At 47.0% G+C, this 13804-nt stretch overlaps 1 protein-coding gene across 3 annotated transcripts in view; it reads left to right on the top strand.

The window, feature by feature from the left end:
• Positions 1–13492, top strand: part of LOC108538610 (tyrosine-protein kinase SYK) — a 67864-nt gene extending 54372 nt beyond the window's left edge. For all 3 annotated transcript variants that reach the window (XM_017886785.1, XM_017886787.1, XM_017886786.1), the window contains exons 4-7: positions 7747–7885; positions 10174–10252; positions 10629–10678; positions 12779–13492. In XM_017886785.1, the coding sequence (XP_017742274.1) occupies positions 7747–7885; positions 10174–10252; positions 10629–10678; positions 12779–13309 (799 nt within the window). In that variant the 3' untranslated portion in view covers positions 13310–13492. The remainder of the gene's footprint in view (positions 1–7746; positions 7886–10173; positions 10253–10628; positions 10679–12778) is intronic.
• Positions 13493–13804: the final 312 nt, after the last annotated feature.

Below are 13804 nucleotides of genomic sequence, written 5' to 3'. Positions count from 1 at the left end.
AGAAACGTACTGTGTAAAAAAAAAAAAAAATTAAAAAATAGTCATTCATTCAACAAAATAGACATGTTTTCAACCAGACATGCAGCAGGCATTGTGATAGGACTTGGATACTGTGGGGACTAAGTCAGACCTTAGTCCCTGCCCTCACCAGACTTTGACTGCAGGGGGAAGATGACAAATGCAAGCTGACAGGCTGCAAAGTCTGCAATGCTTGGCAGTAGGTCCTCTCCACCACGACACTCTGCCTACCCAGCATGATCTTTATTTTGTTTTCATTTACTTGTTTATTGTCCCCACCCCCACTTGCTCTAGATGCACAAGGGCAGAGATTGGGCTGCTGCCTTTGCAAGTGCAACCCAGCACCTAGAACATCGTCTTGGTGGGAAAAATCTCTCTGGGTAAAAAGGAACATTCTGGCTGCTAACGTGAACGGGGGCCACTACTTGGACAGGAGGAGGGACAGCATGGGTCATCAGGCCTGTCTCAGGTGCCCAGGCTGGACGATCATCTTGTGTGTCACTAACTGTAGGAACTGGGAAGTGGCCGTCAGAGCAAGTGGGCTGACTCAATCTGGCAGAGCTTGACACCTCACCAGGCAGAGGCAACAAAAGAGCAGGGCCGCAAGAGATTCAGGGGGTAGCATGGGTGTGGAGGCCAGGGCAGGCCTGGATGCCTGCGGGAGAGGGAGGGAAGTGAAGCAGTGGATGCTGAGTGGGTGTGCAGGAGCCCGGGCATCTCCAGAGCCCCAGTCCGAGCCCCAGGAGGCAGCATCATGTCGTGGTCACGGTCACGTGGTGCCCTGAGACCTTTCTGGTTCCCTGAGATTCTATGGATGGTGGCAGAGTTTTCCTGGATGGAGGCAGACTGGCCAGGTGGTGGAGGGAGTGGCACATGGCTGCCCCAAGCTACACCATGGGTGTTGAGAGAGACCCTGACTGCTCAGCCGCTCCGAGTGTGCAGCATGAAGCAGGGCAGCTGCTCTGAGGGCTCACAGCAGGAGAGGCACCTGGAGAGCAGGGCTGCAATCGGGCCCAGTAGTTTGCATCTGTCTGGAGAGAAAGTGAATCGGAGAGGAAGCCCAGGAGGTTGTGAGCCTCAGCAATCTGAGAGGCACGCATGTTGAAGAGTGAGTGAGGAGGATGGGAAGCCTGCAGGCTTGGTGGGTCCTAAAGTTGCAAGAACATCACTGTCCCCTGCAGCTAAGTGGGCCTGATGTACTCCACTCAGGCCACAGTTGCTGTACATGATATCTTGGGACCCTAGAAGTGCTCCTTTCCATGATAGCTCTTTAATACATTAGTTAAAACAATCCCCAGGAAGCCCTTGTTCCAAGTATGCAGGACAGGATAAAAAGATAGCACAGAAAGCCCTCAGAGCACAGACCAGCTGCGAGTGCAGTTTGCCCTCAGAGGCCTTGGTAGCCACCCCTTCCCAGCCCCCATGCCACCATCGAATCCCTGTGTGGCTTATTATGTGCTCTGCAGCTGAAATTCATGTGGCCTCCTGACCTTCTTTCCCCTGTCCCTTTTGAGAAGAAATAAACAGTGTAATCTTTGAGTCATCCCTTTTGTACTAGCCAAGTTCCAGGTGCAGTAAGACACACTCGTTATCTCCACCTCTCTTCTCCCCTTCCTTTCCCTAATGTCTGCACACACTCTCATCCCCTCACTTCTTCCCCCTCCACCCCGCCATCTCTCTCTCACACACACACACACACCCCCACACACTTGAGAACCGCAGCTGCATATCATCTCCTGTGGACCTGTGCACAACCTGTGGAGCCCAACTTAAAGTACTGCATCCATTTCCCATGCTTTATCCTAATTTAGGTTTGTTTCCTGGTCATATAGAATACTGAAGGGTATGTCCTTAGGAACTGTCTCAATTTCTCAGAGAAATGGGATATACGTGAATAAATTTTTTATGACTCCCTTATACTGAGTCCCACTTGCACTGCAAAGGATTAATAACACCTGTTTCCAAAGCAAGGCATCACCTGCCATGCAAGCCACATGCTGGGGTCGGGAGGTGAAGGGTATGGGCATTGGTGAGAGGTGTTGTTCTGATGTTCAAGGTGACAAGTATGTTATCTGGTGTCCCCAAGCTGGGTCCCACCCAGGGCCTGCTCCTGGATGAGGGCTGTATGGCTCTGATTTGCACACCCCTGATTCTGGTGGACACAACCCTTTTTCTTAGAGAGCCAGAATCACTGCGTCTTCTAGTCCTCAACTGCATAAAAAAATGGGGTACAAACTTCTCTGGACTGTCTATTCTTATTGTTCATTGGTTTATCCTGCAGGGTCACCCATGGAGCCCGTAATCAAATGAGCTAGTGAGTGAGTGTGTGTGTGTGTGTGTGTGTGTGTGTGTGTGAGAGAGAGAGAGAGAGAGAGAGAGAGAGAGAGAGAGAGAGAGAACCATCTGGAGGGCCGGCAAAAGCACAGATTTCTGCCTCCCATCCCCTGAGTTTTTAATTCACAGGTCTGCATAAGGACTCAGCCATTTGCATTTCTACCTACCAAGTTCTCAAATGATGCTGATGCTGCTGGTCTGGGGATATGGTGTGAGCCTGTTTGAGATACCTGTTACCTACCTGGGCTAGGTTAACAACTATGATCATTTTTTGAGATTTTCATAGTTCATTGGAGGGTCTGTAACTACATTTGCAGTTGCAATTCCTGCAAAATGCCCAAATACTGTATTATTGGACTGGTTCCGATAAAATTAACTTTGAAAATGCCTCTATTTGTAGAAACTTTTACGTTTTTTAGAAAATCTCTAGCAATTCTATTTGTTTGTTTGTTTCTTTTTTTTTTTTTCCAAATATTTCTGGAGTATTTTTAGAGTATTTTACTGGTTGCTAATTTCCATAGTTCCATTTTTTATTTTGTTAAACATTTCATAGTTTATATTCTATATCTGATTATTCTACTACTGAAGGTTTTGGAGGATGTAAATCTCTATCTCTTCCTCTCTCTTTCCCTCCCTACCCCTTCTCTCATGACTCATGGTTCCTTATGTTTCCAGTGATCTTTCTGAGCTTGTGCCTGGTTAATATTCATCTGTGGGAATCTTGAGTATCCAATGCCGGGAACGCTTTCCTCCAGAGTTGAGGGGGATTTCCTCTTCACAGGCCCTTGCTTTAAGGTGGGAATCCCACATCCAGGTGCTCACTCTGCTGCTGGCCTGAGATTCTGTCCCTGACCACTGCCGTGCTGAGATTAGCATTGGCCCTTTGGCCAAACGCACTTTAATTGCTCTTATTTGCCACTTACTTTTGGCTGTTCAAGTTTAGCTCACTTTTTGTCCTATACTTCAATTTCAAAAGTGAATTTGCGGCTTAGGAAAAACCTTCTCCTTGTTCATTGATGAATGAGACTGTGTTTGGCTGTCATGAGCCTCCTTTGCCACAACAAAAATTCTGTTCCAACAGTGCTCTCATACGCTGCTGTAATTGATCAAAGTATGACATTTTATTTGATACATGTGGTTTTGCAGACCTAGGTCATCATAAAGAGTCATGACCTGTCTGAAGTTAAAAGTTCAAAGAGAGTTGTGCTCTGATGTCAATATCACTTCATTGATGCTGATTAAAATCTCCTTTGAGAGAAAAAGGAGGAAAAAAAAAACGGCAGGGGAAAATGAGAACACCTAGTGGGCTGGAATGTACCTGGTTTTTCTGTTCTGTCTACAGCAGATACAGGCAGTGTCCCAGTAGCCCTGGGGAGGCCGCCTTGAGTGTCTCACTACTTCTTGGATCCTCACTTTCCCCTTGGTGCCCGGGAATCACCTCTGTATATTCTCTGTTCCCCCAGGAGGGTGCAGGAGAGTAGAGGAGTCCGGCCCTTCCAGGCCATGCTCCAGCAGAGTCACCATGCCTCACCTTTGCATAGTGTTCTAATGTCTGTGAGGCACAAGGCCTGCTCACCCCAGAGGCCAGCTCTGGCCACCCTGGGAAAGTAGCCATGCCGCAGGTCAAGGACTGCCTCAAAACCAGTTAGGACAGCTTCTCAGCATCAAGCCCTGGAAATCTCAGGCTTTGCAATAGCAAAACACAAATCTGTTAACTTACTCCTCCCAAGGCAATTACTGGGAAAAAATATTAAAGGCTTCTGTGAAGAGCCTGAGGCCAGTTGACCTTGAAGGCGGAAGGCAACAAACCAGACAGGAGCCAGGAGCCTTGCCTGTGTGCACGCCCTCTCTGGGTGTCTGTGGAGCCATAAGCCTGGGTGGGTGTGCTGATGCCACCACCAGGGCAAAGCTCTCAGTAACAGGACACAGCCAACAGGAGGAGCAAGGCTTCCAAATCAGTTTGTCTCCTATGTTAAATTAAAAATAGCCTGGTCCAGGATCTGCCTGCAGCCAGCAAATACTTCACAGTTGCTGGTGGTTAATGTCACAAGCCTTCTGGTCTTTGCCACCTACAGATGCTGGGCCTGTGGGTTTCCTTTCCCTGCTCTTGTTTCTTGCCACCTGCCACAGGGGGCTACTCAGGCTGCATGTCCATGGTCAGTACCTGTACCTTCCAGTTACCTATTACCAGGAGCTGGCCAGGACTGCTTGGTGGAGCACAGGAAGAGAGGGGATCGCCTGTAGAACCTGTCCTCTTGAGGAGCCTCAAGGAAGTGGGGCCTTTGCAGAAACTCCTTGTTCAAAAGCGAAGAGCACTCTCTGTTTCCTCTGGGTTGCTCTCTGTTTCCTCCTGGTACCAGCTCTCTTTTTATACTGCTTTTATTGTGAAATATAAAACACAGAAGAGTGCACAACTAAATAGGTACAACTTAATGAATGATTATCAAGCAAACACAACCCAGTCAAGAAATAAAATGCACCCAGCATTGCCAGACCCCCCTGCCCTCACGCACTCACACCTGTCTGCCTGGCTGGCCACCTGGGAGGCACCACCTCCTGAACTCTTGTGTTCATCACGCCCTTGCTTGTTTTGTTATTATTTTTCATTTGTTTGTTTTTTTAGTTTTACCACCTAGGTGTACATCACTAAATAAAACAGGTGGCTTTTGTCTGTTTGGGTACTTTGTGTATATGGAAGCATGGAGTGTCTTTTATGTTTGTGAGACTCATCTGTGCTTTGTATAGCTACCATTTGCTCATTTTCTTGCTTTATAATATTGTATTGTGTGAATTCCTACAATGTACTTGCTCTGTGGTCAGTGAACACTTAGGTTATGTGCAGTTTTTGAGAGGCACAGATGAAGCTGCTGTAAGTAGCCCTGTCGTGTATGGTGCGCACATTTCATACACCTAGGGGTAGAATTGCTCATTCACGAGGGCTGTGAATGAATAGGTTCAGTTTCAGGAGACCGTCCCAAATTGTTTTCCAAAGTGGGTAAGCCATTTATGTTCCCACAAGCAACGTAGGAGGGGCCTTGCTGCTCCCCACTCTCAGTAGCACTTAGAACAATCTTTCTATCTTCCGCCAGTCTGAAGAGCCTGGAATGGTACTTTCCTGTGGTCTCCATTCGTATTTGCCAGATGCCTAATGAGGTTGATGACATCATCTCTCAGGGCAATCTGTGCTTGTCTGTCTCAGTTTTTAACAAGAAAATGTCAATCAAGACATAGGGCAAGATGGAGTACAGCAGATTGGACATGGATTCAGAAACCAGAGTTCAGATCCCATTTATGACTACTATCTTTTTTTTGTAGATATGGAGTCTCACTCTGTTGCCCAGGCTGGAGTGCCGTGGTGCAGTCTTGGCTCACTGCAGCTTTGACCTCCTGGGCTCAAGTAATCCTCCTGCCTTGGCCTCCCAAAGTGCTAGGATTACAGGTGTGTGCCACTGCACCTGGTTCAGATCCTATGTATTATCTCCATGACCTTGAGGTCACAGACGTAAAAGATTAAATTATAGGAAATACTTTGGAGTGGCGTATTGTCACCATTCCTTCAAGGCCAACTTTTATAGGTATATGCATCCACTCTTACTGCTGTGGTGTTTGGATAGCTCTTTACACCCTCAAACTATAAGCCACGGATGTGTATCGAATAAACATAAATAGTCTCGCTGTATAAGATACTTTCCCTATAAAACAGACTCAGTTCTCCCTTTATATAAAAAGATGACAGTATGGTTTTTTGTTGTGTTGTGTTGTGTTGTGTTGTATTTAACGGTCACTAACTGCTGGCTGTAATCAGCCATGTGGCTGTGAAAAGGGAGCTCACACCTTGGACACTGACGACTTGGTTGGTTTGGGAGGAAGAGGCTGTTCTCACAGTGAGAAGGTTTCAGCACAGCCACCTGCTGAGACCACAGAGAACCTGGATGTGTGTGCTGCACCCTGGCCAGCTGCCCTGAGCTGTGGGGCGCTGTGCACAGCCAAGCACTGCTAGAAAATTCACTTATTCTGAAATTCACTCCTCCCATGCCGTCGTTCAGCTTTCAAGCCTTGGGTTAGCTTTTTGAGATGAGTCTCCACGGCAAGGGACAGGAAAGCATGGCCATGTCCAGTTCCGAAGGCCATCTCAACTCTCCCTGTGGCCATGTATCTGACCTCTTGCAACCAGGAGGAGGCATCAGAAATTTCCCCAGTACCCAGATGTCCCAAGGCAGCTGGGCACACTTGAACTCTGCCCCGAGTACAGTGCATTTGGGCACGTGGCTTAACAATTTTGGACCTCAGCTTCCTCATTTTAGAAAATGCAGGGGCCAAAGGGGCTTCCTGGGACTTTATGACTCACCCTCAGAACCTAGGATCTCATGATCCAAAGGGCTGCAGCTGTGGAGAGGGGAGAATGCGACTGTGGGTGTCACTACGAAGCTAAACTGGGGGATTCGCACCCATTTCGTGCCTTTTCAGCCTCCACCGGGGCCTCGAACTCCCCAAGTCCTACAGGTATTCCAGGGGATCTCTCACCTCCCTGTGAATCGTAAGCCTCGCGTCGCATGCACTGCAGTGGGAGTGTTGCTCTCTGCCTGATATCAGACTCCCACGTCTCTGTTCACCAGGACCCAGGGCAGGGGGTGGTACTGAGGGTCACCCAGCATGACCATGAAGACAGAGCCTTGGCTGCTCAGCATGGCCAGCACAGCTCTGGTTTCACCTGTCTCTTCACCCCACAGTGGATGTCATTTTCTTCTACTGGAGGTGTTACCCGACAATATCATCATTTGAAAGTGTTTGAAGTCCAGCCCTGCCTCCCTTTCCTACAGTGGGAGCGTGGGAGGGAATGAGGAAGGCCCAGGGGATGGAAGCTTCCGTATCCTTCCATCTCTGGTCCAGAAGATGGCTGGTTAAAATGCCCACCGAACACCCCCGTCCATACTCCAAGCTAGGTGGTGGAGCTGTCCATCTTGGATCTGACCCAAATGCAGGCCCTGGTGAAGAAAGGTGAGTCCATTGGGCTCCACAATAATCAGGGCTCATGGAGCCCCCGTGCTCATCGCCCTGAGCAGCATCACTGCTACCAAGCACCAGGCTCTTCTGACCACTGCCCAGAGCTCCTGGGCCCTGCTAGAGCTTAACCATGGTCCATTCATCACCAACCTGCTAGCATTTCCTTGTTGCAAGCTCACCCACTGGCATCATCTCTGAGTGGTAAACTGGGCCTTCCTGGGTTGAGCAAAGCCCTTGACCCGGAGGCTCCAGACTCTGCCCTCTGGCTGCCTTGCTGGGTGACAGGCCCCAGGGAGCAGCTGCTGACCGCTCAGGCCAGGGTGCTTCCTCCCAGGTCCCACCTGGGGACTGGCAGGCCTGGGGATGATGCAGCTCTATCCTCTCTTCTAGGATCCGAGCCAGAGACAACAACGGCTCCTACGCCCTGTGCCTGCTGCATGAAGGGAAGGTGCTGCACTATCGCATTGATAAAGACAAGACAGGGAAGCTCTCCATCCCCGAGGGAAAGAAGTTCGACACGCTCTGGCAGGTACCCGGCCTCCTCTCCCCACCTTGTGGGTAGAGTACAGGGCACATGGGGCTTCTTGTCCCGTGGACTCTGAGACATGAGAGGAACCAAAGCACCCACTGCCCACAGTGTGGTCCCTAGGCCAGCAGCAACCCTGGAGCTCATGAGAAACGCACACCTGGATCCACACCTGGGCCCCTGCCCCACACCTGGACCCCTGCCCCACCTGCCAATCAGACCCCACTTTCAGCCTCCAGGTGGCTTCTGTATTTGAGAAGCACTGGTCCAGAGGCTGTCATATGAGGTGAGCGAAAGTTCCATGGCTTGTTCAGGGCCGCTCAGTTCTCAGTGCCACAAGGTGATGTACATGCAGGGCTGTGTTCAGAGTTTAACAAGACATCCTCTTTTGGAGAGCTAGAAAATATTTCTTCCTAGGATATTCTAACTAGAGCCCATAGCAGCCTTTCAGACAAAGACAAACAAAATAGAGGAATGGATGCCCGGGGAAGGAGGCCTGGGAAGAGCTAAGCAGGCCTTTGTTGGTGGTGTGAGAGGCTGAATTAGACAGCAAATGTCAGGTGTCCTCCTCATTGTAAATGGAGTCTCCCTCTGTGGAAACTAAGGCAGTGTAGGAAGCACATCCTAAATTTAGAAAGCATACTCCCTGGGCTCCAGGCTGCTGCCCATACTGATTGCCACAGTCCTGGTCTAAAAAGTGCATATTCCTGACCCAGCTACTAGCAAACCCTGAAACAACTCACAATTTGGAAGTTCCTTAGGCACTAATAAGCACTAAAATAATGCTTGTCACTGCTTTCACTGAATCGCAGTGAGCACAGATTGCTTGTCTTAATTTTGCATCACAGCTACACTGGCTGATGATGAAGGAAATAAAAGTAACAGTACTTCATGCATCATCTTAGCAGAGCATCCTGTAAACTGCAGTAGGTTCAGAGACACGGAGAAAGCCAACTGACTCTGCCACCACCCCACCACCCCAGAGCACCAGCTACCTCGAACATGTGTGGGTGAGGGGCATAATCAAGGCGCATTGAGATGTCCTCACCCAAGCCCAGCTGGGGCCACACATGCAGTCAATATTGAGAAAAGGACTCAACTCAAAATCCTGTCTTTTCAAAAACTGAGACTACAGAGCCTTAGCCCCTTTAAAGCACTTAAAGTTACTACTTCCAAATGTGATTTGGTTTCTAGTGCTGTAATTGGGGAAAAAAAATACTCCTTTTTTGAATGTGGATATGATCATATTAAAAAATGTTAGTCACAACATTTACATTGTCTTTTGATTTTGTGGCTCATTACCATGTCTCATCATTGACCACAGGCTTCTTTCTTTTAACGATATTGATTCGAAACAGTATTTAACCTTTCTACCCTCAATGCCCCAAAGCGCATCAGGGAGGTGAGTAGGGAATGTGGCCTTCTGGAATGCAAAGACACCTGGAATCCTCTATGCCAGCTTAATGCTCCAAGGTCCCAGGCCCCATCACTTATAAACAGCCATTCATTCACCTTCTCCGGAAAGGGCGTCTTGTGTGTGTGGCGTTCTCTCACAGTTTCAAAGTCTGAGCGCTCACCATGGTGTTAAGCATCTCTAATTATGGAGAATGTCCTTCCCAAGACGCTTTACTATTTTTATTGATTCCCCTGGTAAATTATAGCATTCATCCCTAATTAAATATTCCTCATTGTATATTTTCTAGGGACTGTGTTTAGGAAACTACCTCAAAAATGCCAGCAATACATTCTAATTTCCCATGCACGATTTCATTGATTTCTCTTGACAGCATTGTAAGGTACTTCTGTACCCTACCCCAACTCCAGGGCCCCAGTGCCATTTCGCAGAGAGTTGGTGATTGCTATACTACCCTATTTCAATATTCTTTACTGTAGACCAGGGATCTGCAAACCCATAGACCAAATCTGGCTCTCAGCCTGTTTCTGTGTAGTCCTTGAAGAGAATGGTTTTTTTGCTTTTAAAGGTGTTGTTTTGGATAAATAAATAAATAAATAAACAAAGGACATAGATATGGTGTGAGGCCCACAAAAAACGAAAATACCACTTTCTGTTTACAAAAAAAAATTTGCTGACCCTGGCCCAAGAGGGAGGATCCCTAGCTGTGGGCCCACTTCCCCAGCCACCCTTGTGGAGTGGACTTACACACATCAAAGCATTTACGCGTCTTGGGGCCACTTTGAAAGCCTGACCGTCAGTCGGCAGCTCTCAGTCACAATTTTTCTGTTTCCTGACTTTGTTATTTACCACACTTTCTTACTTTTTTCTCTTTCAGCTAGTCGAGCATTATTCTTATAAAGCAGATGGTTTGTTAAGAGTTCTTACTGTCCCGTGTCAAAAAATCGGCACACAGGGTGAGTTCCCGAGACACCGGAGTCTCACTGTTTGAGGTATCAGTGACAATCAGCCTCGTTTTCCACCTAGCTGATTGCAGTTTTGGGTTGGATGGGGACTTCTTTTTACGGATTGATTAATAACGTTATCAGAGCACTCCAATTTTGTAGATCATGAATCAAAAAATAGCTGGTTGCTTTAACTTTTAAAAAATTGTAATGATTTGTCTTAATTGCATGCGGGAAAAAGTAAAAGAGGGTCAGAAGTACCTGCAGAAAACGTGCTCACTTCTCAAGCAGCAGCACATCCTGATCTCATTGACCGATCTGCAGTGGGGAGGGAAAGGAAGTGGTTTCCACAGATAGAGCCATAATGGTCCATGTTCTCTCTAACCAGGAAATGTTAATTTTGGAGGTCGTCCACAACTTCCAGGTTCCCATCCTGCGGTAAGTGTCACTAGGAATACCACTGAATGAGAAGCTGTTGCATATTTCACAAATGAAAAGCATATTTTAGCTAACAGGAGGAGTGGTCACTGATATTTTGATTGCCCTTCAAAACATTATCCCTGATGAGCTGGGATTTCTAGTGAGTGTTAGGCAAAATCAGCCTACTGTTAGTGATAAACTAGCCTCATTTTCTTTTCCTTCCTTCCTTCCTTCCTTCCTTCCTTCCTTCCTTCCTTCCTTCCTTCCTTTCTTTCTTTCTTTTTCTTTCTTTCTTTCTTTCTTTTCTTTCTTTTGGAGGCAGAGTCTTACTCTGTCACCCTGACTAGAGTGCAGTGGTGCAATCACGGCTCACTACAACCTCTGCCTCCTGGGTTCACGCCATTCTCATGCCCCAGCCTCCCGAGTAGCTGAGATTACAGGTGCCTGCCACACCTGGCTACTTTTTGTGTTTTTTAGTAGAGACGGGGTTTTGCCGTGTTGGTCAGGCTGTTCTCAAATTCCTGGCCTCAAGTTATTCTCCTACTTCAACCTCCCAAAGTGCTGGGATTACAGGCATGAGCCACCACACCCTGCCTAGTCACATTTTCTTAACTTCTTGTCTAGGTGAAATTCTCTTCATTTTTGGAGAATATACACAATGCGAATGAAACCCAATATTAAATCAGAAGTAGGCCTCTTGCAATATTTGAGAAATGGGAACATATTTTTTAACTTCATCCTCGAACCGTCTATGTTAACACACGTATAATCCACAGGACTCCAGCTCTCTCCTCCCTCCAGCCTGTTAGGAGGTCAGGTACAGATTTATGCTCTAAGCAGGAATTCTTTTCCTGATCTTTTCTTGGGGACTTCATATGGACTTTTTTTTTCTTTCTTTTTTTTTCTTTTTTTGATATGGAGTCTAGCTCTGTCTCCCAGGCTGGAGTGTGGTGGCACAATCTCTGCTCACTGCAAGCTCTGCCTCGCAGGTTGACGCCATTCTCCTGCTTCAGCCTCCCGAGTTGCTGGGACTACAGGCACCCGCCACCATGCCTGGCTAATTTTTTTGTATTTTTAGTAGAGACGGGGTTTCACCATGTTAGCCAGGATGGTCTTGATCTCCTGACCTCGTGATCTGCCCACCTCGGCCTCCCAAAGTGCTGGGATTACAGGCGTGAGCCACCATATAGGCGTGAGTCCAGTCTATATGGCATAAGCCCAGCCTATATGGACTTTTTATGCCCTTTAATGCCATCTGTGAAGTGTGCCCTCTGCACCTCACTTTTTGCCTGGTAACCCTTGAAAAACAAAATCTGCAGAAAGCCAGGTATACATCCTGCCTCCAGGAGGGATAATTGGGTGCCCAGGAGCTGAGCCCAGGTTGAAACAGGGGAGGCCATCCAGAGGCAGCACTTGTTATCAAATGCAGGGAACATGAATTTGCTAAAATACCAGTGAACTTTGGGATCAAAATGTAATGCCTTTATGGAGGTGTGACTTTATTTTGCCCTTTACAGGGCTCTCAGGCCTGGCAACTCTACCTTAATATTATAGGCTCCATGAGACAGATCCATACACCCTTCAGACGGATGAGGGCTTAGGGCTGAGAACTCTTAAAATGATATCAAGCCCTGTGTTTAGCCATCATCACCCAATGGCTACAAGAAGTTAAATATTTTGGAATAACTTTTTAATTGACTGGTAAAATACGTACGGAGAAAAAATGCAGAGGTCCTACATGTACAACTCAATTAATTTCCACAAAAATTTTCCACCATGGAACCAGCACCCACCATGAAGAAGCAACACAACTGAGCACTCAGATCTACCTGTGGTTTCTTTTGGGTGGTTTGTCTTGAGCTTGCGACTTAATAATTCCACATGAAGCATGAGCTAGTAAATGTAAGAGCTCTAATTTTATAGCCTTCAGTGGAACATATTTCCTTCTGGAAGCCTTCCCAATGATCAGGTGTTGCCCGTGGTAGATCTCATTGGCGGGGGCAGGAGGGGGTGTAGCGGTGCGATTATAGAAGCAAGTTTAAGTAGCATATCATGGAAGGGATCCTGTATTTGTCTTCTGAAACATTTACTGTTCCTCTTTGCCGTTGTGGTTTCTAGACTTGGTCAGCGGGTGGAATAATCTCAAGAATCAAATCATACTCCTTCCCAAAGCCTGGCCACAGAAAGGTGCTAAAGCATCCCCTGCTTGCTGTCCAACTAAGTGGTAGGACCAACCCGCACTCAGCTCCCGCCTGCCCAGCCTGCCCTGCGTGTGCGCTGCGCCCCACCTCTTGCCACTCTGCTTCCAGGCCTCTTTGCCCTTGCTCACACCTGCCATTCCTGGGCAGCTGCACCCCAGGTACATCATGTGCTTTTCATGTGGGTCCTCAGTCCGTCAGCTGGAAGTCCATCAGTGTGAGCATGCTTTCTGTGCTCAAGTGTCTTTTTAAAGTCGTTTTGTTGGCATCATCTGTCGTAGCTAATTATCATATCGGAAAATCTTTTCCAAGATGGCCCACTTACTTTTTGGTGGCCAGACTCCCGTGTTGCAGTGTTCTGGTAATTGATTATGTAAGTTACGTTGTGATGGAGGGAACGCCCGGGTTTTGTGAAGTGCGCTGTACAGTGAGGTCAGGCAGCGCATGGTGACTTCGTTATGGCTTAAACGTCTAACACAGAACTGCAAATGTGACATGTAAAGAAGAGGTGTAATCAGAGGACTAGAAAAAACAGTTTTCTTTCTGAGGCAGTAATGTTGGCATCTCATTGATTTCCATGTTTTGTTCTATTATTGGATTTTGAGGGAAAATAAAAATAAGTTATTTTTAATGACTTTTATTTATAGTGACTCATTTATTCCTTCCCCAAAATATGTATATATGATGTGCTTGAATTGCTTTTTTTCCATTCTACTTTTATTATCAGTGGGGTAAAATTGATTCTTTTTATCAGAAATTCTTTTTATTTTCGTATTAATTGGTGTTTTTACCAATATTTTAGCATATAATTGAGCATCCACTCATGAAGTAGATTGCCTGAAGTATTTATTAGAAACAACAGAAATAAAAGACATAAAACCCCTGAGGTTTTATTTAGTAATAATTTTCCGAGTTTACTCATACTTAAGAAGTTCTCGGGGGGGGC

The sequence above is a fragment of the Rhinopithecus bieti genome, unplaced genomic scaffold, assembly GCF_001698545.2.
Source record: "Rhinopithecus bieti isolate Rb0 unplaced genomic scaffold, ASM169854v2 scaffold_16180, whole genome shotgun sequence".
In the NCBI taxonomy this organism is placed as follows: Eukaryota; Metazoa; Chordata; class Mammalia; order Primates; family Cercopithecidae; genus Rhinopithecus; species Rhinopithecus bieti.
Note: the sequence above shows the minus strand (reverse complement) of the source record. Positions and strands in the feature narration are given on the sequence as shown.